Source organism: Lacerta agilis, chromosome 5 (assembly GCF_009819535.1).
Source record: "Lacerta agilis isolate rLacAgi1 chromosome 5, rLacAgi1.pri, whole genome shotgun sequence".
Taxonomy (NCBI): Eukaryota; Metazoa; Chordata; class Lepidosauria; order Squamata; family Lacertidae; genus Lacerta; species Lacerta agilis.
This window is the reverse complement of record NC_046316.1, coordinates 70,882,584-70,907,901: the sequence shown is the minus strand read 5'-3', so window position 1 is coordinate 70,907,901 and position 25,318 is coordinate 70,882,584. Positions and strand designations below refer to the sequence as shown.

At 43.7% G+C, this 25,318-nt stretch overlaps 1 protein-coding gene across 3 annotated transcripts; it reads left to right on the top strand.

The window, feature by feature from the left end:
• Positions 1-847: 847 nt before the first annotated feature.
• LOC117047348 (phospholipid scramblase 1-like) lies at positions 848-24,941 on the top strand. Of its 3 annotated transcripts, XM_033150394.1 has the most exons (10): positions 891-969; positions 6,732-6,764; positions 10,559-10,669; positions 12,337-12,455; positions 13,107-13,149; positions 14,951-15,177; positions 16,512-16,673; positions 18,406-18,567; positions 23,798-23,997; positions 24,154-24,205. In XM_033150394.1, exons 2-9 carry the CDS (start codon positions 6,752-6,754, stop codon positions 23,963-23,965), a joined length of 1,005 nt encoding a protein of 334 aa, XP_033006285.1. In that variant the 5' UTR covers positions 891-969; positions 6,732-6,751; the 3' UTR covers positions 23,966-23,997; positions 24,154-24,205. The 3 variants fall into 3 exon arrangements, with proteins under 3 accessions (XP_033006287.1, XP_033006285.1, XP_033006286.1); XM_033150395.1 differs by lacking the exons at positions 23,798-23,997; positions 24,154-24,205 and adding an exon at positions 21,908-22,151; XM_033150396.1 differs by lacking the exon at positions 6,732-6,764 and having other exon boundaries at positions 848-969; positions 23,798-24,941.
• Positions 24,942-25,318: the final 377 nt, after the last annotated feature.

Below are 25,318 nucleotides of genomic sequence, written 5' to 3'. Positions count from 1 at the left end.
AACAAGCAGTTCAGGAGGAGGAGAAAGATTAAAGAGCAGGCAAGTAGGCTAGTGATCACTTTGGACATTATAAAACACTGTTTATACAATTATGTTGCAACATTAGGAAGAGTTTTGCTGGACCAGCCCACCTAATCCAACATCCTGTTTCTTTAGGCATGAACCCAATATGACTCTTCCACTTGGCTTTCTAGCAAATAATATTCGGGCGCCTCTGGAGCTGGAGGTTCTGTCTAGTTGCCATGATTTCAAACTCCGCATTCCAGCACCAGAATACACTGGGGAAACCCAGTAAACTTAAGCACCAAAATGCACTGGAGGTGACAACTGTTGACGCACGCACAAAATGTAGTAGTAGTTCTAAATTTCAAAGTTCTGCATTCTGGGTTGTAGAAAAAGATTTTCCGACGTTTTGCTTCGCTTATCAGCATAGACACATTTGCTACTTTGGAAGAAGCCCATCCGTTTTCCTCTGCCACTTGGCAGCGTCACTCTCTTCGCTTAGGGGCAAAGTTTGCAGGCGTACAGCTCCCAAGCACCCGCTTTCGAACCTAAGGATCAGCCCTTGAACATGGTGAGGAGTAATAAAAACGGGCAGAGTCCTGTGCACGCGCAGAGTTCCTTTCCCCCGAGCCGCGACAGCCAGCTTTTGGACGTCCTGGTAACGCTTACCTCCTGATCCTCTAATATGGAGACGGACTGGAGGGAGCGTTATAAAGAGGGCAGTCTCGGCCAGCAAGAGTCAGCATTGGCTTCCTCTTGCTGCGTCCAGCTCCGCCTTCAGCCCACTCTTGTTTTGACTCTCACTCTTCCTTCCCTCCGCCGGCTCCATTTTCTCTCCTTCCCAGCCCCTCCTTCGTCCCCCTGCGCTGCATTGCAAGGGCGGGTCTCTAAAGAGACATCCCTTGTCGGTGGGTATTCTGAGCCTGCTGCGCGCGGAGAAACAACGAATAGAGACTCACCGCCAAGGTATTGACTTTCACCTCGGGGTAGAAAGCAAATATGGGCACCGGGGGAGAGAGCGAGTGAAGACTTTTTGCAAAGCAACCCCTAAGGGTGTTTACTTCGAATTAAAATAAAATAAAAAATCCTTCCAGTAGCACCTTAGAGACCAACTAAGTTTGTTATTGGTATGAGCACACTTCTTCAGATACACTTCGAATTAGTAGCTGCCTAGTGAGTTTGTTTCGAGTTTGCAACCTTCCAGACTCGCCGCGTTAAAAAAGAGGTCTCTGCCCGGTTAGGCGGCGCGGGGAGCGGGGCATCAACCTCTCTTTCCTTCGACGCCCCGTTAAGTAAGGGCAGACTGAGGGGGGTGTAAACAGGAAACGCGAAATCAGGTTTCCATAGATGGCATTTGCCAGAGACAGGCCAACACCATCGGTGAAACTTCCCCATTGTTATTGCATATCCATGCCAGGAAAAGCGAAGCTGTTGAATTTTAGATGTTGATTCCTGCCCTGCAGGGGGTTGGACTAGATGACCCGTTGGGTCCCAACTCCACGATTCTGTGCTTATCCAGCCTTCCTAGATATCAATCCTGGCTGTCTACAACAAGGTGCAAAGTACGAATTCTGAATTATAAAGCTGTGGTGGTGGTGATGTTTTTGTTTTTTTAAAACCATACATTTAATTAGAATGTTAAACCTTTACTAACTAATGTGAATTGGTGGATTGCATAATCATAAATCACAGTAATTTAACCCTTGACTCTCCAGATGTTGTTGGACTACAACTCCCATCAGACTCATCCAGCTTGGCTAATCATGATAGGAGTTTGGGAGGGACTGTTGCTCAGTTGCAGAGCATCTGCACTGTGTGCAGAAGGTCTCAGGTTCAGTCTCCAGCATCTCCAGTACAGCTGAGAGAGAACCCTGCCTGAAACCTTGGAAAGCCAAAAGCAGTCAGCAGGGCTGTCTTTAGCATATCCGGCGCCGTGGCGCGAAGATCCTTCTGCGCCCCCCCCCCCCCGTTTCCCAGAGTTGGTGGAGAACGGCAGACACACGCCCCTGCTCCCTCAACTCCGCAGCATCCCCGTGGTTCTCTTGCGCGTGCGCTGGATCTTGAGTTGAGGGAGCAGGGGCACCCAGCAGCAGTCCGCCGCTCTCCGCCGACTCTGGTGTCCCCTTGGGTCTCCTCAGAGGAGGCGCCAACCTGAAAGCCCTACAGAGGCAGCGTGGACAGGCGGGTGCTGGCTGCGGGTGCCCAGCTCTCCCCCACCAGCCAGCCCTTTCTCTCTCTCTCCCCCCTGCCCCCAGCAGCTCTCTCTCTCCCCTCAAACCAGCTGGGCTGCGGAGCTCTCCCGGGTGACGGTTCCCCTCCCGCCCACCCCCAAACCAGAGCACCATCTCTCTGCCCCCCCCCCAAGAGAGCCACACAGCTGATGTGGATCCTGATAGTGGAGGGTTGAGTTTGGCCACCACTGGTGTAGACAGTACTGTGCTATATAGACCAACACACTGACTCATTGCAAGGCAACGTCTATGTTCCTGTAGTCATGCTAGCAAATCAAGCTACACAACTGGTGCTGATTTGGAGCTCTTTTGCAAAAAAAAGCACAGACTCTCTTAAAATAATGTTTCATTTTGTTTGTGGTAAGTGATGGGGAAATGCTCTTAAAGTGGTGGGATAACATTTGCTTGATGCAACGTCATCTCCCGTCCGTCCGTCCCCCCATATTAAAATACACTATAATTAACTGGTGTCTCTGAAAACAAGATCAAGAAGAAAGCTCCATGAACAGGTTGCCTGGAAGCAACACATTAACTTCAGGGAAGGCAGAGATTTCCTGAAACTATACCTGTTGTTCTGCCCCTTTGATTCTCCCTGTGCTGAGATCAGGTAAAGGCACTGCAAGTTGTAGGGAGGAGAGGCTGTTTAACTTTTTCATTACCAGCTCCTTGCTCAAAAAGCCCCAACTATTGCTTTTCTCCCAGACGGTGTAAGGTAAAGGTAAAGGGGCCCCTGACCATTAGGTCCAGTCATGAACGACTCTGGGGTTGTGGCGCTTATCTCGCTTTATTGGCTGAGGGAGCCGGCGTATATCTTCCAGGTCATGTGGCCAGCATGACTAAGCCGCTTCTGGTGAACCAGAGCAGCGCATGGAAACGGCGTTTACCTTCCCGCTGGAGCGGTACCTATTTATCTACTTGCACTTTGACGGGCTTTCAAACTGCTAGGTGGGCAGGAGCTGGGACCGAGCAATAGGAGCTCACCCCGTCGCGGGGATTTGAACCTCCAACCTTCTGATTGGCAAGCCCTAGGCTCTGTGGTTTAACCCACAGTGCCACCTGTGTCCCACCTGGTGTACACATGGCAATTTAAAGTGGATTTGATCCATCCATGTCTACTTGGGGTTTTTGTGTGTGTGCCGGCAATGTGACATTGTCCTCATCCAAATGTCAGCCTGCACTTTCCCCCACAATTAATCAAGATTTTTCTAATCTGTGGTTAATGCATTAAGGGCAAAAAAATGTATGTTACCCAACTGTGGAGGTACTGGTGTGCATTGTTTGCCACTACCCCAACCCCCCTGTATGGGATGACATTTCTTAGGGTGCCATCTGTTGCCACACCCTCTGCTTCCATTGGTGAGGTGCTCCTTAGTGGACTGCTCGTGGGCCTAGGTGCAGCACACACACATGGTTTTTGTTTTGTTTTATATGCAGTTTTATGGAAATTGGTATATTGGAAAACTTGTATATCAACTTTTTTTTTTAACTTGCAAAAAATCAAATGTTCCTAGCCATTTTGATCATTTTTTAAGGCATGTGTGGGCAGCTGCAGAAATAACTATGCCCATGCTCAGAATGAAACAAGTGGGGTGGATGGGACAGGAGGAAATATATACTGCCGGAAAAGCACTGCCCACTGTAAGATTGCCTCTTAGAAAGTTGCAAAACAAGGTTGCCTGGTGTACTTCTGCACCACACCCATGCCATAGACTTTACCATCCTTGGCTGTGTGCCTCTTTTTGGTATCCTTGGCCTCCCCCCCCTCCTAGCTGACCCCCTCTGGTATGGGATTTCCAGCTGTGTCTTTTTTAAGCAGTGTTTTGTGTTGTTGTTTTTTTGTCTGGCTGCAAATTGTCCAAGCTGGGTGGGATTTTTTTTTTTTTTGCCCACTTCATACTGTATTCAGGGGATGTTGTGATTTAGGGGTGTAGCTAACAGGTTGATTTGGTTGCATGCTTTATTTGGGCCACATTATCGGCAGGAAGGTGTGGGAAAGGTTAAGGTTAGATAAGGGAACAGACAGTGTTAGAAACTCAAATATTTAAGCTAGACACCAAATGGCTCCATAAAACAAAGTTGCAGGTTGAACAGTGGCAACACCCTTAGGCATCTTCAAAGGTGAAAGGTGTTTCTGGAGGCCAGCTAATATAGGTTGTGGGGCCCTTAGCTTGGATCTGGAACATTCTTGAGCCTCACCTGCACACCTGCCTGGAATTGTGGGGCCCTGGGAAGGTGTGGGGCACAAAGGCCTCCCTACTTACCATAAGGCCCAGGCTTTGTCATGCTACTTGAAATGGGCAAGGTTGAGCTTGCTCAAAGTTTTGGTTATTAATAAATTGTGGCCCTATTTAAACCCATTACTTGCACCTCACCTCTTTATTTCTGGGTCTGGTCACAATAGCAGATGAATATGGTTGGAAAACAAGGAGTGTGTAGATATTTGCATGCCGCCCATTGCTCACAGCCAGGCATAGGCAAACTCGGCCCTCCAGATGTTTGGGGACTACAATTCCCATCATCCCTGACCACTGGTCCTGTTAGCTAGGGATGATGGGAGTTGTAGTCCCAAAACATCTGGAGGGCCGAGTTTCCCTATGCCTGGCTCACATAGAAATATTGGATCTCAATGACTTGTTTGTGAGATAATGCTCCTGCCTGGAAGCACCCTCAGTGCCAAGTGAATTCCAGAATCATGGCACCACCACTGAAGAGAAGTCCTCACCCATCTAACGTTTGAATGCAAAGGGATGTGAAGAAGGTTTTCCAGTACATAGCTCCATAACTGGACAGGCCCATGTGGAAAATGGTGGCCCTTATGTTAATCTGGCTCATTGTTCTGCCAACAAACTGCATCTTATTAAACGGAAGCTGCAGTGTCTATTGGTGAGGAGAACATTTGCCCAGAGACTAGGTCCTAATCTGTAATTATAATTGCTTATATTCAATTGTAATCAAGAGCGAGGCTACCTCTTGATACCAGCATTTCTTCTTCTTCCCTTAGTGAAACTGGAGAGAAGCAACAACAAGGTCAGGGCCGCATGGTTGCACTAAGCTCCTGCCACTGCAACCACACTGCCCTGACCTCACCACCACCAACCACCCTGTCCAGGTGAACAACAGCGGTGATGGCATTGTTAGGTAGCTCTGCCCTACCACACATGCCACTGCTGATATAGGACAAATGCTGTCAGTTGTGTGGTGGGATTCACCCGATGAACCCCATCAGAGGAAGCCCTTCATAAGGGCTTCCACTTGTGCCATGCAGCTTCTCCCATCTCCTTCCCTCCATACTCCATGCACACACACCCAAATTGGCTCAGGGGAACCCACAGAATAGCACACAGGGAGAGGGGAAGGAGGTCATTCCACCTGGCAATCTGATATGCTTGCACAGACGGAACATTTGTTAATAACATGCCATAGAATTCCAACCCTGGGAATCTACTCTCAATATACCCTGCCCACCCACCTCATATTTCCACACCACCAAGTCTAGCAAATGATCACTCAACACAAACAAGTAAGGAAATCCGATGTCTCAAGGATCATTTCCCCCCCTCATTTTAACTCTGTCACCACCTGAGAAATTGAATAGTGTTTCCATTGACTGTTGGATTTAATAACTCATTTCAGACTCTACAAAAGTTGTGGTAAGTGAACTAGTTTATTTATTATCAGAACCCTACATGCTGCACTAGCTGGGTCCCATAACACAGGCTTCCTGCAGGATTTCCCTAGGGCAGGCATAGGGAACGTATAGTTCCAAACCCCATCAGCTGCAGCCAACATTGCCAATAGACAATTATGGTTGGAATCCAACAATATCCAGAGGCCACAGATTCTTCCAAACATAGGACATCTTGTGTATGTGTAAGAATAACCCTTCCGAGTGGCCTATTGTGTAAAAGAACTTTAACACTGCAAACAGTGGTTGTACAGAAGAAATTTCTGTTGTGCTGTAGGTCGGATTCCGAAAACATTTTGTAACTCCCCCACATTTTGAGAAATACTGTCTGTGCATTGATAAGATTAGAAAGCCCCTGGTGGATTGTGACTTCAACGGAAAGATTATATTCATGCCCTTGAAGGAATTGCATAGTTGATAACATTGCAGAGGGGGACGGAGAATAGCAGTGCAAATACAACTGAACAAACCTTAAAACAGGCAGGGGAGGTTTCTGTGGAAATCTATGATTTGGAACCAAGAAACCTGGAACCAAAATGGAATCATGCCTGCAGTTTTGTACAGTGCAATCCAGTACATATATATTTAGAGAAGCAAGTTCAATGGGACTTACCGGTACTTCATAGTGAGTGTGTTTAGGTTTGTAGCATTTCATGTCTCCACAAGGGTGCCTTGAAAACAAACATGGACTATGTTATCTTTTCATAACAGCTGGTCAGATGTAACATTTGTTTTTTGTCAATCACCCCAAAGAGCAAACTGAAGTGGGGAGAAATGATCATACTGTAAAATAAATATATTATTTTTTTCAGACAGGATTGTATGCAAAATCATGGAAATGCCATGTGAGTAAAACAACAAAAAAGCAGTTCATGTGTGTGACTTATTTGCTTTTGAACTTGGAATATGCACGTTCCTTGGTTTTGCTTGCATGAATGCCTCTCTGCTTCTGCTTCTGCTCTTATTTCCAGTCTGATGTAGGAGGGTGCTCAAGTTTCCGATTTAAGAGCAAGACTTAAATGCTACAGAAGCAGGAATCTCTTCTGCTAGACAGAGTTGGGAGAGAAATTTGATTCCGTTTACATTTGAAGTCAAAGTGACATCATTCTCACTCACATAAAAACCAAAATACAGCAAACGTTTGAAATTCACACTTATCTGAATTTTGCAATACAGTGGTACCCCAGGTTACGTACGCGATCTTCTGCGCATCCGGGGGTCGCACACAGGTCACGCGCACTCCAGAAACACTTCTGGGTTGCGGGCGTTCGCAGCTCGAACGTCTGCAACACGGGGTGTGCATAACCCAGGGTACCACTGTACAATTCTCCAGCCGAGTAACGTGTAAAATACGTACTGTATATTAACTAGAGTAAAGTGTGGGTTTAAATATGTATATTAGTAAGGGGGGGAAAGGCATTATATTAGAAAAACAGGAGGCTGCAGCTGAAGCTAAACGTTGCAGCTAGGCTGTTGGTGAGACAGTCTATGTATTGCCAGCATATAAATCTGGTGCTGAAAAGTCTGCACTGACTGATGAACCTGGTGGTAATAATAATAATAATAATAATAATAATAATAATAATAATAATAATATTTATAACATGCCCATCTGGCTGGATTTCCCCAGCCACTCTGAGCGGCTTCCATAAAAGATTAAAAATACATTAAAACATCAGTCATTAAAAACTTCCCTAAACAGGGCTACCTTCAGATGTCTTCTAAACGTCAGATAGTTGTTTATTTCTTTGACATCTGATGGAAGGGCGTTCCACAGGGCAGGTGCCACTACCGAGAAGGCCCTCTGCCTGGTTCCCTGTAACCTCACTTCTCACAGTGAGGGAACCACCAGAAGGCCCTCAGAGCTGGACCTCAGTGTCTGAGCTGAATGATAGGGGTCAAGATGCTCCTTCAGGTATACTGGGTCGAGGCCATTTAGGGGTTTAAAGGTCAGCACTAACACTTTGAATTGTGCTTGGAAACGTACTGGGAGCCAATGTAGGTCTTTCAAGACCAGTGTTTTGTGGTCCCAGTCACCAGTCTAGCTGCCACATTATGGATTAGTTGTAGTTTCCGGGTCACCTTCAAAGGTGTAGAGTGCAGTAGTCCAAGCAGGAGATAACTAGAGCAAGCACCACTCTGGCGAGACAGTCTGTGGGCAGATAGGGTCTCAGCCTGCTTACCAGATGGAGCTGTTAGACAGCTGCCCTGGACACAGAACTGACCTGCGCCTCCATGGACAGCTGTGAGTCCAAAATGACCCCCAGGCTGCACACCTTGTCCTTCAGGGGCATAGTTACCCCATTCAGGACCGGGGTGTCCCCCACACCCACCCAAACAGTACTTCTGTCTTGTCAGGATTCAATCTCAATCTGTTAGCCGCCATCCATCCTCCAACCGCCTCCAGGCACTCACACAGGGCCTTCACTGGTTCCGATTTGAAAGAGATGTAGAGCTCTCATGGTTCATGGTTGTTTTATTAATTTGCAAGGTACTTGACAATTTGGGTTCAGAATACTTCAAGGACTCCCTAAACTCTTCTATTCCTGCCTGATCACTGACGTCTTTGGGGAGTCACTGTTAGGGGTCGATCTCCCATGGCTCCATTGTCCAGCTCTCAACCCACCAAGAGCTGTTCACTTGATATTGTGGGCCCAATTTTATAATCTAGTTGAGTTCAGACAGGCTCTCCTCTTGACTGAATTTCCAGCACATACTGAAGACTTTTACTCCATCAGACAGTTTTATTTTACAGTTTTAACAGTAACATTTAAATTTATTTATTCCACAGACTTAGTCCACCGCTTGATGGTCAAATAAAACCAGCCTCAAAGCAGTTTTCTTTGTAAGCCACTTAAGAGATAATTGTATTTAAGTGCTGTGCAATTTGCTTAAATAAACAAACATTTAAAATTGTCTTGGGGGGAAATGTGTGCATTGGGGAAATCTGCATCTGAAATGTGTATAGTAGGAGGAATTCGTAGAGATTTCCCCCCCTCAGAATTTAAAAAAGTGCAAACTGAGATTAAAACAACAACAACAAACAAATGAGAGAAACTAAAAATGATATATTTGCTCAACCCTACAGTTTGACTATGGCAGGGACGTGGGTGGCGCTGTGGGTTGAACCACAGAGCCTAGGGCTTGCTGATGAGAAGGTCAGCGGTTTGAATCCCCGCAACGGGGTGAGCTCCTGTGGCTCAGTCCCAGCTCCTGCCCACCTAGCAGTTCGAAAGCATGCAGTGCAAGTAGACAAATAGGTACCGCTCTGGCGGGAAGGTAAACAGCGTTTCCGTGTGCTGCTCTGGTTCGCCAGAAGCGGCTTAGTCATGCTGGCCACATGACCCGGAAGCTGTACGCCGGCTCCTTCAGCCAGTAAAGTGAGATGAGTGCCACAACCACAGAGTCGTCCGCGACTGGACCTAACATCAGGGGTCCCTTTACCTTTACCTTTACAGTTTGACTATAGCCTGTGTGGCATGCACTTGCTTAGCAGCTGACCCTCTGTGCAACCCAAGAGGCTGGTTGATGGGATTGAGTATACATTGAGTATACATTGGAGCACATGGCTTCAACCTCCAGTTTTCAGGTACAATAAGAGAAAAGCTTGGATTCTTGATGTATTTCTGCTGATGGCAGAAGGCTGTATTGCTGCATCTGTCCCATCCCTTTCATTATAAGCTTACAAATTAGCAGCCTAATAACTCTCTCTCCTAAGACAGGGAACGTACACTGTCTACATTTGTCAATCATAGACTTTGGCTTGTCTTACTTGCAGCATGCTCATGATTACCTGCTTTCAGCTTTCCCAATCCATTTCTATATACCAGAAGTTCTTTCTCTGCTTCTGAATGGTTCAGGCTTCTACTGTTAAGCAGAGTTCTTATTCTGTTTTGTGGGGAAACCACCCATGTTGGTAAGTAGACCTGCAAGCCTTTATCCAGAAAGACTTTGAAAATTAGATTTATTGATATGACAACCCTCAAAAAGAATTGCTTCTTGATAAAATGCAGGCTGGCTATCCAAGTGGGTCTGAGCAGCCAACCACTCTAGATTATGAAAACACTCAAAGGAAATGAAACTCAGAAGTTGCAGATTGACAACTTTTGGCATTTTTCATCCCTCTTGACCTCACAGCCTACGTTTCTCTCTCAGCAACCAGCTGTGTTTATTAATATTTTTAAGAAATATTTTATAAAACGTTTATAAACATTTATAAATGTTGTTAGAAATGATAAACCTAACACATTTTAATATGAATATTGCAACAAATTAGCACTTCTAAAAAGGCTGAAATAGGGATGTAAGGATCCCCAGCGATTGGCAATTGAATTTTGATCGATAATCTTTTGTCCTCGCCTCTCTCATGTATTTATTTATTTTTATTCATGAAGTTTGTATGCCGCCCTTCTTCCACAGATCTCAGGGCACTTCACAGCAATAACAACAACAAAATAAATACACAATACAAAACACAAAATGCATAATTAAAACAAAAAACAAACCAATAACCCACCCCCTCAAAAAACATTAACAGGCTTCAAGATGTTTCACATGCACAGTGTGTGGGTATGGATAATGGAGATGCACGGCACAAGTGTAATGCGCCATATACCTGATTGTCTTTCTCTTCTTCCAGCAAAGGAATCTGAGCCTGCCCCATCGCCTCCACAATATTCAGGCCCAGGATATCCACCTGGCCAGGCCCAATATGGATATCCTCAGAATGCACCTGGACCTGCAGTCCCAGGTAAGCAGTTAGGTCTATGCAGGCTTTCTTACTTTGCTTACAAAACAATGTTTAGATAGGTAAAATATTCAGAATGTGGCTGTATGACTATTCATTTAAATCTTCATTTATTACATTTATATCCTGCCTTTCCTCCAAGATCCACCTCCTGCCCATATTCCCCCCCCCCCCGGAAAACAACAAGTTAGGCTAAGAAATAGTGACTGGCCTGATGTAATCACTTGAGCTTACTGGCTTCCTGGGGATTTGAAAGTCTGTTTGCTATCCTTAATCACGACTCAGTTGCTGTTATCTGTTCAGATTTTTGTAGTGCAAGGTTAAGGCATACAGCATAAAACTTGGGTTGTTGCATCACCACATCGCACAGTAAGCAAAAAAAACAACAACCCATGGTTTACTGTGTGAGAGTGAAATCACACCCACCGTGGATGATGGAAGTGTCACCGCTGGGAGAAACAGACCACGAACCTTGGTTTTGTGCCGTGTCCATGGTGGGGATTGTGGTTTGTTTTGCCGCTAACAAAGCACAACTCGTAGCCAAAGTTTGTTCTTGGCTTCCACATCATAGCTTGCTTCCTCCCAACGTGAGCAGGGAGAAGTGGGCGCCAAAGAAACAGGTGTGATTTTGCTTGAAGTTAAATTGTGTTTTGAACTGGAATTCAGGTGAATTGAAACTGGAGAGCGCATCATCCCCATATCCCTTACAGGCCTCCAACACATCTATCAACAATGTGGTGGAGGAAATTGTTTGTATAAAGTAGTACTGTGTTTTGATTTTTCATTTTACACCCGTGTGTGTATGGTGAATACTCTGCGCGCCCTCTAGTGGATTTTTCAGCCATTGGTGAAAAGTTCATGAAACCTTGCATTTGTGAAACCTTGCATTTGGAATGCATTTTATTTCCTGTAATGTAGCTGGCTTCGGGGGGGGGGGGGAAGGGGGGGAGAGAAGGCTTGCAATCTTGACTGAGATTATTGCAGAATTTAATTGGAACATAATGAAGAATTAACATTGAATTTATTTTCAATATAGGTGGGTAGCCGTGTTGGTCTGCCATAGTCGAAACGAAATAGAAAATTCTTTCCAGTAGCACCTTAGAGACCAACTGAGTTTGTTCTTGGTATGAGCTTTCGTGTGCATGCACACGAAAGCTCATACCAAGAACAAACTCAGTTGGTCTCTAAGGTGCTACTGGAAAGAATTTTCTATTTTATTTTCAATAGTTATAAATCACATTTGTGAAATTATCCAAAATGATCTGCCGCAATGAAACAAATCCATGATCAAATACAGCAAGGCTGAAGTCCAAAGGCATAGAGAATATGGAAACTGAAAGTGACCCTTCCACCTTATTGAATGCCTTTATGGGCTCTTACTGATGGGTGAAAGTAAAGGGTTGTTGTTTTTGTTGTTGAAACATACAATACAACCACGAACCCTTCTGAAGCTGCTCAGTTTGCTTTCAGTTATTTTTGCTTTGCAGTGCAACCCTAGCCATGTCGACTTGGAACCAAGTCCTATTGAATTCAGTGGCTTTTCCTCCCAGGTAAATGGGAGTTCGGATTGTAGCTTTAGAGTCTTCAAGAATTCTAGAGGTTAAAATGATGTTTTAATTAGGTTTTGATCTTTCAAAACACTCCTGGATAACTTTCTTCAAATTCCCTAGGTCTGCCAGCAACTTACAGTGCTATCCCGGTTCAGTATCAGCCTAATGTTCCTGTGGTTTGGATGCCGCCACCTCCTGCAATTCCAAAATGCCCTCCAGGATTGGAATATTTAAGCCAGGTATCTCCTTCCATTTAACCCTATGTCTCATCATTTACCAAGCACAGCAGTCTCCACAAATATGGTCGCCACAGTTGCAGTGGTGAACCCTGCCTTGATCCTGGCAAACATAATTGGGAAGCCATGCACAAGAACCAGCTGTGGCGTTTCCTTCCTTATTTTCTTTTCTTTTCTTTTCTTTTCTTTTCTTTTCTTACCACCCAAACTTTCAAAATCACATTCTCCTAATATGAGTAGATGGACAGCTGCCTGCCATCTCCCTCCCCCACTCTCCGCAGACACCCACCATGGCAATAAAAATAAAATAAATCATAAAAAAGAATAATTAGCCGTTTTCGACCCTTTCATACCATTCGAAAGGAGCTGCATTGCTTTGCCTTCCTCATTGAGGAGGAGCTGGCTAATGTCGAAGGTTGGCTTCACCCCTGGAGGCACACTCAATTGTCTCTCGAGACAGATGAATATCAACAGTGGATATAAGTACCTCTAAGCAGTGTGCAGAAAACTTAAATGGCGGCAGTGTAAATGACCATAAATATTACCCAAAATGCACAGCGTTACATTAAATAATTGCACCTATGTAATCGTTTTGTAATGCATTTCTGTTTTATCATGTATACTTTTGTCTTTTGCCTTTCATCTTTCCAACAGCTTGATCGCCTATCAATTCAACAGCAGATTGAACTCATGGAAAGTATGATCTTGCTATTTTACTTAAACTCTAATTGTCTGTCCCTTTTTAAAAAAAATCCAGGATGTTCTCATGGATGGAAAATTAATTTATATCTATTACTAAAGCTATGCATTAGCTACCTTTCCTGTACTAGAGGTGGTGCGTGATAAACAACAACTCAGAATAAACCACATTTGAAAAAAGAAACTTATTTTAATAATTTTATTGTTTATCTTTTTAATAATGTTTTATGGTATTTTGTGTAAAGGCATGGACCTCACAAATTTAAAAAAAACTTGTTGTTTATATGCCTAAACATGGTAGATTTCCACAGCCCATGTGGGCTGCGGGAGTTTATTGGAGTAGTTACCTTAGAAAAGTTTTTTTTCCTGCTTCAGAATCTATAGGTAAATAAAAATAGGCTAAATTCAGTTACTTGCATGAAGCCTTAAGCAGAGTCCTGTATTTGAAGTACCTGGGATCAATATGTATTTTTATGTCATGTGTGAATTAGATTGTATTAACACAAGTACCGGTATATGCTTTGATGGATGAAACAAAACCAAACAAAAAAACCCAGCAAAAATGGGATGGGGTGAAACAGCACGCTTGTAAAGGCAAATTAGCCAGCTGACCTAAAGGTCAGAATTAACAACAACAACAACCACAACTACCAGGGAGAGGGCCTTCTCGGTAGTGGCGCCTGCCCTGTGGAATGCCCTCCCATCAGATGTCAAAGAAATAAAAAACTATCTGATGTTTAGAAGACATCTGAAGGGAAGGTTTTAATGACTGATGTTTTAATGTATTTTTAATATTTTGTTGGAAGCCGCCCAGAGTGGCTGGGGAAGCCCAGCCAGATGGGTGGGGTATAAGTAATAAATTATTATTATTATTATTATTATTATTATTATTATTATTATTATGCATTGTGCAAAAAAGACTAAGAATTCAAGTGAGAGCATTCTTTTCCTTTTCTTCCCTTATTTATACAAACTGATTTTCACATCCTGAAACATGACTACATGTAATGCTAACGACATGATGAGCAATCACATTGTACCTTAAAAATATGAAGGACCAGGTTGTTACCTAGACATGTGTGGAGTGGAGGCTTGATCCTTTCTCTAGGCCTACTTCATTTGAAATCATGCCCCACCCTGCAGCAGTTAACATGGGGGGGGGGAGTTCTCATTGGCACCAAGAGGATTTTTCCTCCAGTGCTAATTACTGTCCATGAAGGTGGTAGATTTGGTGGAAACTGCAGCTGGAGAGGCAGGTTTAAACATCCCCGCCTGCTGAAATCTTTAACCATCCCCTCTGAACCTAGTACAGTGGTACCTCGAGTTACAAACATCTCAGGTTATAAACACCTCAGGTTACAAACTCCGCTAACCTGGAGTTGAGAACTTTGCCCCAGGATGAGAACAGAAATCATGTCCCATTAGCGAAAGCACGCCTCTAGTTAAGAACAGTTTCAGGTTAAGAACGGACCTCCAGAATGAATTAAGTTCGTAACTAGAGTTACCACTGTATATTAACATTTGCCAATACTTGTTGCTACTCATGTCCTTGATGTCACATGTAGTGAGGCCCGGCAGCCTCACTGTGGTGCTTGCTCAACTGGTTCAGTGTTTGGCCCGGCAGCCTAATACCTACATGTTGCCTTATTTTACTAGACAGGCAAGGAGCTGAATGTTCTTCCAAGGCTTTGGTACTGTAGATTTGAGGCTGAAGTTGATGGCTCCAATTTTTGTTCGTAATATTCGTGACAAGCATTTGGATCAACTAGGCACTCAAACTGAAGTTGCTTCCTTTTCAGTGATAAGCGGCCTTGAAACTTGCAACAGATACGAAGTCAAAAACTCTGCGGGGCAGATGGTGTATTTTGCAGCTGAGGAAAATGACGACTACACACTGAATTGCTATGGGCCCTTACGCCCCTTCACCATTAAGTTCTATGACAGTGCAAGCCAGCCGATCATGCAGCTGTCAAGAGATTTCCAGTGTTCCATTTGCTGCTGCCCTTGTATCTGCTGCTTGCAAGAGGTAAACTTGCACCTATCCTAGGAGCCCAGCTTCTGATTTTCTTCCTCAAATTAGTCTTTCCAACTTTCAAGATGATGGTCTTTAGGGATACCTACTTAGGCATCTTCACATAAGTTTTGTTAATTCTCAAGACTTCTTTGTGGCTCTTTTCAGGTGGCTCCCATCATTTCAGTTCATATTTTCGACTGCAGAGATTCTCTCCATTCATTTGAATTATGAAACTTTCCATTATAGTAGGGACAGGGACCTTTATTTTTTCTGAAGCCACATTGACAACTTTAAGTGCATCTCTCTCTACCATTAGCAAGAGTGTGTGTTTTATTTTAGACATCTTAAGGCTTATGTCCCTGCAAATACCCATTTATGCCAGCATATACCTTCCCAAGAAAATACATGCCATGTACCGTATTTTTCGCTCCATAAGACACACTTTTTTCCTCCTAAAAATTAAGGGGGAATATCTGTGCGTCTTATGGAGCGAATAGTGGTCCCTGGAGCCGAATTGCCCAGGGGCCAAAAGCAGATAGTGCCTTTTATTTTACAAAGAGAAAAAGGGGTGTTGAAAGGACCCCGCTCAGCAGCTGATCAGCAAGAGATCGGGAGAGAGATAAGAGTCCCGGCTCCCTTTCAGCCCCGCCCGCCATTGTTGAATGTGCTGCAGAGGGAGGTTGTTTGTTTCCCCAGCGACATGTGACTGGCTGATTAGATTATCTGTCTGGAAACTGTAGAAATGGCTCCCTTTCCTTCTGAAGCTGCAGAAATGTGAATTGAACCCCATAAAAATGGGGCTTTTCCTCTTTGCTTTTCCCCCTTTGCAAAAGGAGCTTTGCTTTTCTCCCTTTGCAAAAAAGCTGCAAAACTTTTAGCTGATCCTCAAAAAAAACCAGGGCTTTTCCCTTTGCAAAAAAAAACTACGAAACTTTTAGCTGATCCTCAAAAAAACCCAGGGCTTTTCCCTTTGCAAAAAAAGCTGCAAAACTTTTAGCTGATCCTCAGAAAAACAGGGCTTTTCCCTTTGCAAAAAAAGCTGCAAAACTTTTAGTTGATCCTCAAAAAAAACCAGGGCTTTTAGAGGAGGAAAACCAGAAAAATAGTTTTTTCCTCTTGTTTCCTCCTCTAAAAACGAGGTGCGCCCTATGGTCCGGTGCGCCCTATGGCACGGAAAATACGGTATGTGAGGACACACTATACCTTTGGTTAACCTATCTTTCCATGTATTTTCATCCTGGGCATACTCCAGCTTGGATTATAAACCTGCATATTCTTATTTGTGTATGTCTGCACTAGACGAAAGTGCAAGGTCCTGTTCTTACTGTGCTGTTTTTCCTTTGAAGCTTGAAGTTCAAGCCCCACTAGGCACGGTCATTGGTTATGTTAAACAGAAGTGGCACCCCTGTCTCCCTAAATTCGTTCTCCAAAACGAGGCCAGAGAAAGCGTACTTAAAATGGCTGGGCCATGTGTGCCATGCCGCTGTTGGCAGGATATTCATTTCGAGGTAAGTCAGTCCTTAAAAAAACTAAACTCCTAGGTTTCCCTCCCAGATCATTGTTATTGAGGTGTATTGTATCAGAACGCTAATTGCATTCATTACTGTGGCATTGAATTTACTCATAGGAGCAGGTGTTAGTGTCTCAGGGCTAGGGGTGTTGGATAATTCTGTCCAAAGCGGTAGCAGGAATTGCTGCAGTTCACGTTTTTGTTGAAGGTCAGGAGTGGAAATCATAAAAGCAAAGGTAGCCCCACGCAGAGTGCATTGTAGTAGTCCAAAAAGGAGATAACCAGAGCATGTACCACTTCAGTGAGACAGTGCTCAGGCAGGCAGGGTATCAGCCAACGTACCAGTGGAGCTGGTAGACAGGCGGCTTGGACACAGAATTAACCTGTGCCTCCATGGACAGCTGTGAGTGCCAACTTAAATTAAGCCCACGTAAGGTACACCAGTTCCAAACTCCATTTGGGAGCAGGGCTACTGCTGGCTAAACCAGCCTAATCCTGGCAGAGGGGGGAAATCCTTTAACAAAGGTTTGAAGTTATACCATTTTTTGCTGGCTTAATTTACTGTATATTCTGGCGTATAAGACTACCTTTTAATCCACGAAAATCTTCTCAAAAGTCTGGGGTCGTCTTATATGCTGGGTGGAGAATCTGCGGTCGAGTATATCTCAAACTCTATATTTTAATTGGAAAAGTTGGGGCCATCTTATACGCCCAGTCATCTTATACACTGGAAAATATGGTAGGCTGAATTTACCAGGTCATGTGACTTGAGCTGAATAGGCTTAGGATCCAGCCCAAGTTTCCCCCCGCCCCAGTCTCACCCCTGGAATTCCCTGCTTTCAGGGCTTACGCCACCTTAAGCTCAGCTGGCTAGGGGGGTTCCAGCTGAGCCAGGATGAGGGAGTTTCACCAGTGTAGATCAGCTGAACCAGGAACCTCATGTCTCAGCCCGAAATCCACTGGATCCTTTTAAATGACTATAGCATTTATTGTTATTAAGATGTGTAATTTTTAATTGATGTTGGAGTTGATGTATATTTTGTTGGAGTTTTAGAATGTCTACATGCAGCTACACACTTGAAGGCAATTTAGAGTTGGCTACATGCCAAGAAGTAGTCTGCCTGGTGATATGAGCCTCAGCAACAGCCTTGTGATTGGTTGAGAGTCCCATAAGAGACAAGAGTAACCATGTGCTTTGAGGTCTGCTATACTACTACTGTAAGGCTCTTATGCTGGTGGTCGGAGTAAGTTGTAGAGAGAGAGGGATAGTTTATGCTTTGTTTGTTATTTTCACGTAGATCCAAGTCTGTATAGAGTAATGTGTGAAGTCCGCTGTATATAAATAAAGCTGTACATAGTTATCCAGTTACTAGTGGCAGTGAGTTCCTGCATCTTACTGTTCTATTGACATCTTGCAACCAAACGCAACCGAAAGCTTCCTGGGAGAACTGCGCACACTCTGCTGTGTCCAACTGGTCTTAGTTGGTGGACTTGGTGACGGTCCTGACACAATTTCACAACATATTTATTGATAGATTATGTCTGATGATGAACCATCTACACTTAGGACCATTTCATAATTTTAATTATTACTACTGTGTCTTTTTTTGGTGCTTTATGTTGTACTGTGTGCTTATTTTATTGAATGCACTCTGTAAATGTAGTTAAATGAAAACAAAAAAAACCACATTGCAAATAAAATGTTGTTTTTTATTCATACTAAAAACCAGGTGAAGACACTGGATGGGAAGTCTACGGTCGGAACAATTAATAGGCAGTGGACAGGCCTAGCAAGAGAGGCCGCCACAGATGCTAGCATCTTTGATGTCCAGTTCCCCATGGACCTTGATATCAAAATGAAAGCAATCACCATGGGGGCCTGCATGCTCCTGGTAAGTCTTATACATCAGACTCCACAGTATGATATTACGGTCCGTTGCACTAGAGCAGTGGTTCAAGGGAACTGGCATAAGGACCTTTATTTTAATGTTACACCACTCTTCCTCACAATTGGATGCCCAGGGCCATGTGCAACAGAACTAATCTGTCAACATAAAGGAAATAATTTACTAAATTCCTAATACCAAAGAATAGAATAGAATTTTATTTACGGCCATAGGCCCATAATACCAAAGAATCCCATTTGTTTGGTATTAGGAGTACAGTATAGTAAATTATTTCCTTTACACTGATGGTTTAATACATTTAAAATGAAAAAGCTACCGTCTAAGATTGCAGTCCCACTCAACCTTCTAAGCAAACTTATAATGGAGAAGAGGGCTATTAGCTATGATGGCTATTCTGTGCTTCTGCTGTTGGAGGCAGCAATGATTCTGAATACCAGTTGCTGAAAACCATGGGAGGGAAGAGTGCTCTTGTGCTTGAATCTTCCTTGTGGGTTTCTCGCAGGCATCTGGCTGGCCGCTGTGAGAACAGGATGCTGGACTAGATGGGTCACTGGCCTGATCCAGCAGACTTTTCTTATAAACAGTGCTGTACTTCACAGCAGAGAAGATAAGGAGATAATATTGGATGGATGGAGAATGCAGCATTAGTGGGCAAAAGTAGACAGCGTGCTGAAAAAGAGGAAGCTGAGAAAATGGATGATATAGACATTCCATTTCTGCTTGGATGTTGCTGAGACAGTGGGCCAATTCAGCTACAACCTCTTAAAAGGTAAAAGTAAAGGGACCCTGGGCCATTATATACAGTCATGGACAACTCTGGGGTTGTGGTGCTCATCTCGCGTTACTGGCCGAGGGAGCCAGCGTACAGCTTCCGGGTCATGTGGCCAGCATGACTAAGCTGCTTCTGGCGAACCAGAGCAGCGCACAGAAACACCTTCCCGCCAGAGCAGTACCTATTTATCTACTTGCACTTTGTGCATTCGAACTGCTAGGTTGGCAGGAGCAGGGACCGAGCAACAGGCGCTCAGCCCATTGGGGGGATTTGAACCGCTGACCTGATCGGCAAGCCCTAGGCTCTGTGGTTTAACCCACAGCGCCACCCATGTCCCTCTTTATTGTCGTCAAATGATTTCAACAATATCAAGTTTTTCATTCTTCTTACCTTTGAGGCCAGGCCATATTTTCTTTAGCCAGCAACACAGGAATTAGTTCTTCAAGTGTATACTAAAAATTGAAATCTTAAGGAGAAAGTGACAAGGGCATTTATGAAGGGCAGGCAGGCAGACCATTATTGCAAAGCTTTGTGATTCTCAAGGGTAGAGAACCACCCACCATTATTTCTCCCAGCTACAGTGATTTCAACTCCTAAAATTTCTGTCCAGAACATTTTCTTCTCCAACAATACAAATAGCAGAAAGGATTCTTTCAGTCATCAAAATTCAGTTGCTTTGGATGAATTGCTCAGACAAGTAAAAGAAAGCTTCTTTGCTCTAGAATTCTTTTCAATCCATACTTATTCATAAATGTGCTTCTTGGATCTCCATACCTGCCAATTCCTGCCAAGGGCATGAACTAAATGGTAATCTATTTCTGACAGAAGACAGAGAGGCTGGTACTATTGGATAATGATGTGAGGAAGAAGGTGGCTTCTTGCAAGCAAGCTTTAGGGGGAAGGAATTGCAGCCCAGTCGTAGCAGCAAAATTCATTGCTTATTCTGAGGTAGCTTAAGCTGTACACGAGGTCACATTGCCAGCTGCTATTACTGGAAGATAACTGGTCAAAACATGCATTGAATCCAGAGCTGTATATATATGTGGAAAGAAAGCAGAGTAGCATTACAACGATTGTTTTATTTATTTGTCCCTTAATACAGTTCCAGGCAATGCAAAAATATAGTGTTAAAAGCATACCAATTATCAATAAACTTAACAAAGCGGGAATGGCAACTATAGAAACACCAGCTGTATATTTTAGTTTAGTTTTTTTACTTACTCCTAAAGAATTTGTAAACTGCTTATTATTATAAAAACCTCTATGGGTTATGGTAACCCATCAGAATCCACCAAATGTCTAGGGTAAGCGTTGAAAATATGTTGAGGCCACCCTCGGTGTGCAGAGCCTTCCATAGCTGGAAAAGAGGCCTTGGAGGATGAATGTAGGGTCCAGGTAGCTTCATGCTGGGAGAGATGCTATGTCATGTATTTGGGCCTCAAGCCATATAGGGCTTTATAGGTCAATACTTTGAACTGGGCTCAGCCAGTGCAGCTGTGGCAGAACCATAGTTATGTTGCTAGATCACTTTATCCTTCTTGCATGACGAAGGGATTTTATGACTCTGTTGAGAGCATAAGAACAGCTCGCCAATGACCTATCAAGTCCACAGTCCTGTTCTCACAGTGGCCAACCCGGATGCCTGTGGGAAACCACCAAGCAAGATTCAAGCCCTCTGCCACCCTGTGGTTTCCAGCAACCACCACAGCCACATGATGTCACTCTGAGGCATTATGTCTGATGAGTACTGATCGGTCAGTACTGTAACTGGAGTGCCACAAAAGATGGGCAGTCGTGCCTAGTGATGTGTGTTAAAAAATAATCCAGAATTTAAAAGAGAATGACCCAATGCAAATTTGCACAGGATAAATAGAACTGCAGAGTTGGAAGGGACCATGAGGGTTATCTAACATGCTGCAATGCAGGAATCTTTTGCCCAATGTGGGGCTTGAACCCACAATTTGAGATGAAGAGTCTCATACTCTACTGACTAAGCTGTCCCTGACTTAGCATTTTTGTTCTAAAAGGAACAGTGAAGAAGCATCCACCCCCAAAGTACGAACTTCCAAGCATGGAAACATTTCCTCAACCCCCAACTGATAAATTGCTTACGGCCTCATGGAGTTGCATTCAAGATACAAAGGAACCAGACCTAGGGACATGTGCTGCTCCTAGATGCAAGTCCTTGAATTTAAAGCAAAATAAAAACAAGCTGGACATATTGTTGCCTGTGCCCAAGTCTTGCACACATGTTCCACTGCAGTGAGTTCAGTGAGCCATACTTTAGTGCAGAGATGGAAAAGGTGTGACTTTCCAGATGTTTTTGAACTAGAATGCCCATCATCCTTGAGCATCAGATATTCTGGCCGGGAGGTCATGGGAGTTGTAGCTCAGCCACATCTAGAGGGTTACATGTTCCTTATTCTTGCTTGACATGGTTTCTCCAGTAGTTCCATTTAAATAATTTTGGGATAGCTGTTGTAAAATATAAAGTAAATTATGGATTTGAGTCCAGAGTTCATATAATTGATAGTTCTTTTTTCTACTACTTAGGATTTCATGTTTTTCGAACGTACGGGAAACAGAAACCGTCATGAGTGATACATCATCATGCTGGGGTGCATCATGGGATACATCGACGTTAGTTCAGGCCAATTTTGCAATGAGAATATGAGTGTGAATATACAAAATTGTGTTCTCCCATAACTTTACTAAAACAAGTTACCATCCAACTTGTAAAAGGGATTTTAGTTTTTAATTTTGTTTTGCATTTAAAGTAGTAGTAGTAGTAATTTTTTTTATCATTTCTAACCCACCCATCTGGCTGGATTTCCCCAGCCACTCTGGACAGCTCCCAACAGAATATTAAAAACACGATAAAACACCAAACATTAAAAACTTCCCTAAACAGGGTTGTCTTCAGATGTCTTCTAAAAGTCAGATAGTTGCTTATTTCCTTGACATCTGATGGGAGGGCGTACTACAGGGCGGGTGCCACTACCGAGAAGGCCCTCTGCCTGATTCCGTGGCAACCTCATTTCTCGCAGTGAGGGAACCGCCAGAAGGCCCTCGGAGGTGAACAGTGGGAATGGAGATTTTATGACTGTGTTGAGAGCATAAGAACAGCCCACCAATGACCCATCAAGTCCACAGTCCTGTTCTCACAGTGGCCAACCCGCATGCCCGTGGGAAACCACCAAGCCCTCTGCCACTCTGTGGTTTCCAGCAACCACCATAGCTGCATGATGTCACTCTGAGGCATTATGTCTGATGAGTACTGAACAGTCAGTACTGTAATTGGAGTGCCAGAAAAGATGGGCAGTCATGCCTAGTGATTGTGTTAAAAAATAATCCAGAATTTAAAAAAGAAAATGACCCAATGCAAATTTGCACAGAATAATGTGCGTTGCACAATTTTCAGTTTGCATTTGATTTTTTTATATATATGCCTGGCCTAGTATCATAGAATCATTGAATTGCAGAGTTGGAAGGGACCTGAGGATTATATAATACTAGTGCTTTCAACCCGTTAAATTAACGGGCGCTAGAACATATGTGGTGAAACATTATTAAAAACAGACTGCTCGCCCGCCGCCACTTGTAATGGCCGCTGCCGCTTGGAAGTACGTCCACGCGAGTGCGCACCTGCCGCATGCCCACGCACACCTGCCGCTTCAACAGCTTCGCCGGCCACCCGAAGTCTCTGCGCTCCAAGTCCCAACGGCTGTCCGTGGGGCACATGCGCAGTAGCGCAATCCCACGGACACAGGGACTGGACGCAGAGACACTTGCACTTTATTAGTGTAGATGCTGCAATGCAGGAATCTTTTGCCCAAAGTGGGGCTTGAACCCAGAACCCTGAGATGAAGAGTCTCATGCTGTACCAACTGAGATGTCCGTGACTTAGCATTTTTGTTCTAAAAGGAACAGTGAAGAAGCATCCACCCCCGAAGTATGAACTTCCAAGCATGGAAACATTTCCTCAACTGATAAATTGCTTACAGCCTCATGGAGTTGCATTCAAGATACAAAGGAACCAGACCTAGGGACATGTGCTGCTCCTGGATGCAGGTCCTTGAATTTAAAGCAAAATAAAAACAAAGCTGGATATATTGTTGCCTGTGCCCAAGTCTTGCACACACGTTCCACTGCAGTGGGTTCAGTGAGCCATACTTTAGTGCAGAGATGGAAAAGGTGTGACTTTCCAGATGTTGTTGAGCTAGAATGCCCATCATCCTTGAGCATTAGATATTCTGGCTGGGACTCATGGGAGTTGTAGCTCAGCCACATCTAGAGGGTTACATGTTCCTTATTCTTGCTTAACATGGTTTCTCCAGTAGTTCCATTTAAATAATTTTGGGATAGCTGTTGTAATATATAAAGTAAATTATGGATTTGAGTCCAGAGTTCATATAATTGATAGTTCTTTTTTCTATTTCTTAGGATTTCATGTTTTTCGAACGTACGGGAAACAGAAACCGCCAACGTCGTTCTGGGGTGCATCATGGGACACACCATGGTGCTGGGATGCATCACGGGATACATCGTGCTGGGATGCATCATGGGATACATCATCGTGCTGGGATGCATCATGGGATACATCGACGTTAGTTCAGGCTGATTTTGCAATGTGAAAATGAAAATATGAGTGCAAATATCCAAAATTGTGTTCTCCCATAACTGTTTACTAAAACAAGTTACCAGTGTTTTGCATTTAAAGTAGTAGTAGTAATAATAATAATAATACTTTTTAAAAATCATTTATACCCTGGCCATCTGACTGGGTTGCCACAGTAGCTTATTTTGGTAATTTGCAAGTATCGCTGTATTCTTCATACCGTATAAGGTATAATATTCCATCTAGGTAATTCAAAACAAACCCTGCTTTAAAAGGCTATTTTGATGCAGCTAATAGATCACTGTATAAATATAAGTGTTAATTATAAATAATAGTTAAAATAAACTGTGCATACTTTCCAGATTACCAACAGGCTTAGTAGCAAAGCGGCAGAAATCCAACCCATTTTTCACTGCTGCAGTTGAAAAGCCTAGAAAGTGACCAGATTACTGCTCTCCAAGTGCCTTTGAAGGATTGTATTCTATATGATGGTCCTAACATCTGCCTTTTTATATTTTATACTGCAAGTGTAACAAAAAGAAAGATGTTTGCTATGATTTTGTACTGCATTGTTTCGCACTGTATTGTTGTGTAACTGTTTTGTTCAGTTGTATATTTTTGGGAAGCCACATTGCCAATGGTAACACAGCTATTTAACCTACCAAATCACTCAATAAAGCAATTGGCAATGGTGCTGAGCAGTGCTGTGCCTGCACACTCAGTGTTGGACTGTGTGTGCAAAATTGGCTTAAAACACAGCTAGCTTCTTCTTTTTCTCAGTTTGGATTGAACTGGCTCGGGGGAAAATGAATCAAGACACGGTTTCCTAAGAAATGACGGGGCAAATACAGGATACATATGGATTGTATACACTGCCAAAACACAGTGTGGGACTGTTTGAGAGTCCCTTGAAACAGCTCTTTGGAATTCTCTTTTTATGTTGGCTGTTCGATAATTTTTTTAAAAAATCTGAAAAACTAAATAAATTTTTGTTTAAAAAAAGAAACGGCTCCATGGTGCTCTTTGTGGAGGCTGCCTGCCTTTCTGCCTTCCCACCTAACACCCCACTCCCTGACAGCTCTGCATCACTCCAGGGAGCCCAACCTGGGGAGACCTAGGGCTGTTGTGACCCAACCTGGTAGAAACCTGAATCCGCTTCAGTTTGCGATTCAGGCTTTGGCCAAATCTTGGGCATGGCCCTACTAGTTTTGTGTCAAATTTGGTAAAATCATTTCAGTTTTGAAAGGTTTAGCGGCCCATCACCTTGATTCAGAAGAGTGTCTGATGGTATCCAAAACCATCACCTCAGGGATCATCATGCCAAATTGAGTGACCGTATATTCAAA

Excerpts from the sequence above, each read along its gene's own strand:
- LOC117047348 (XM_033150394.1), top strand. Across the intron at positions 12,456-13,106 it reads GATTGGAATATTTAAGCCAG|CTTGATCGCCTATCAATTCA; the intron begins GTATCTCCTTCC and ends TCTTTCCAACAG. Across the intron at positions 16,674-18,405 it reads GGCAGGATATTCATTTCGAG|GTGAAGACACTGGATGGGAA; the intron begins GTAAGTCAGTCC and ends ACTAAAAACCAG.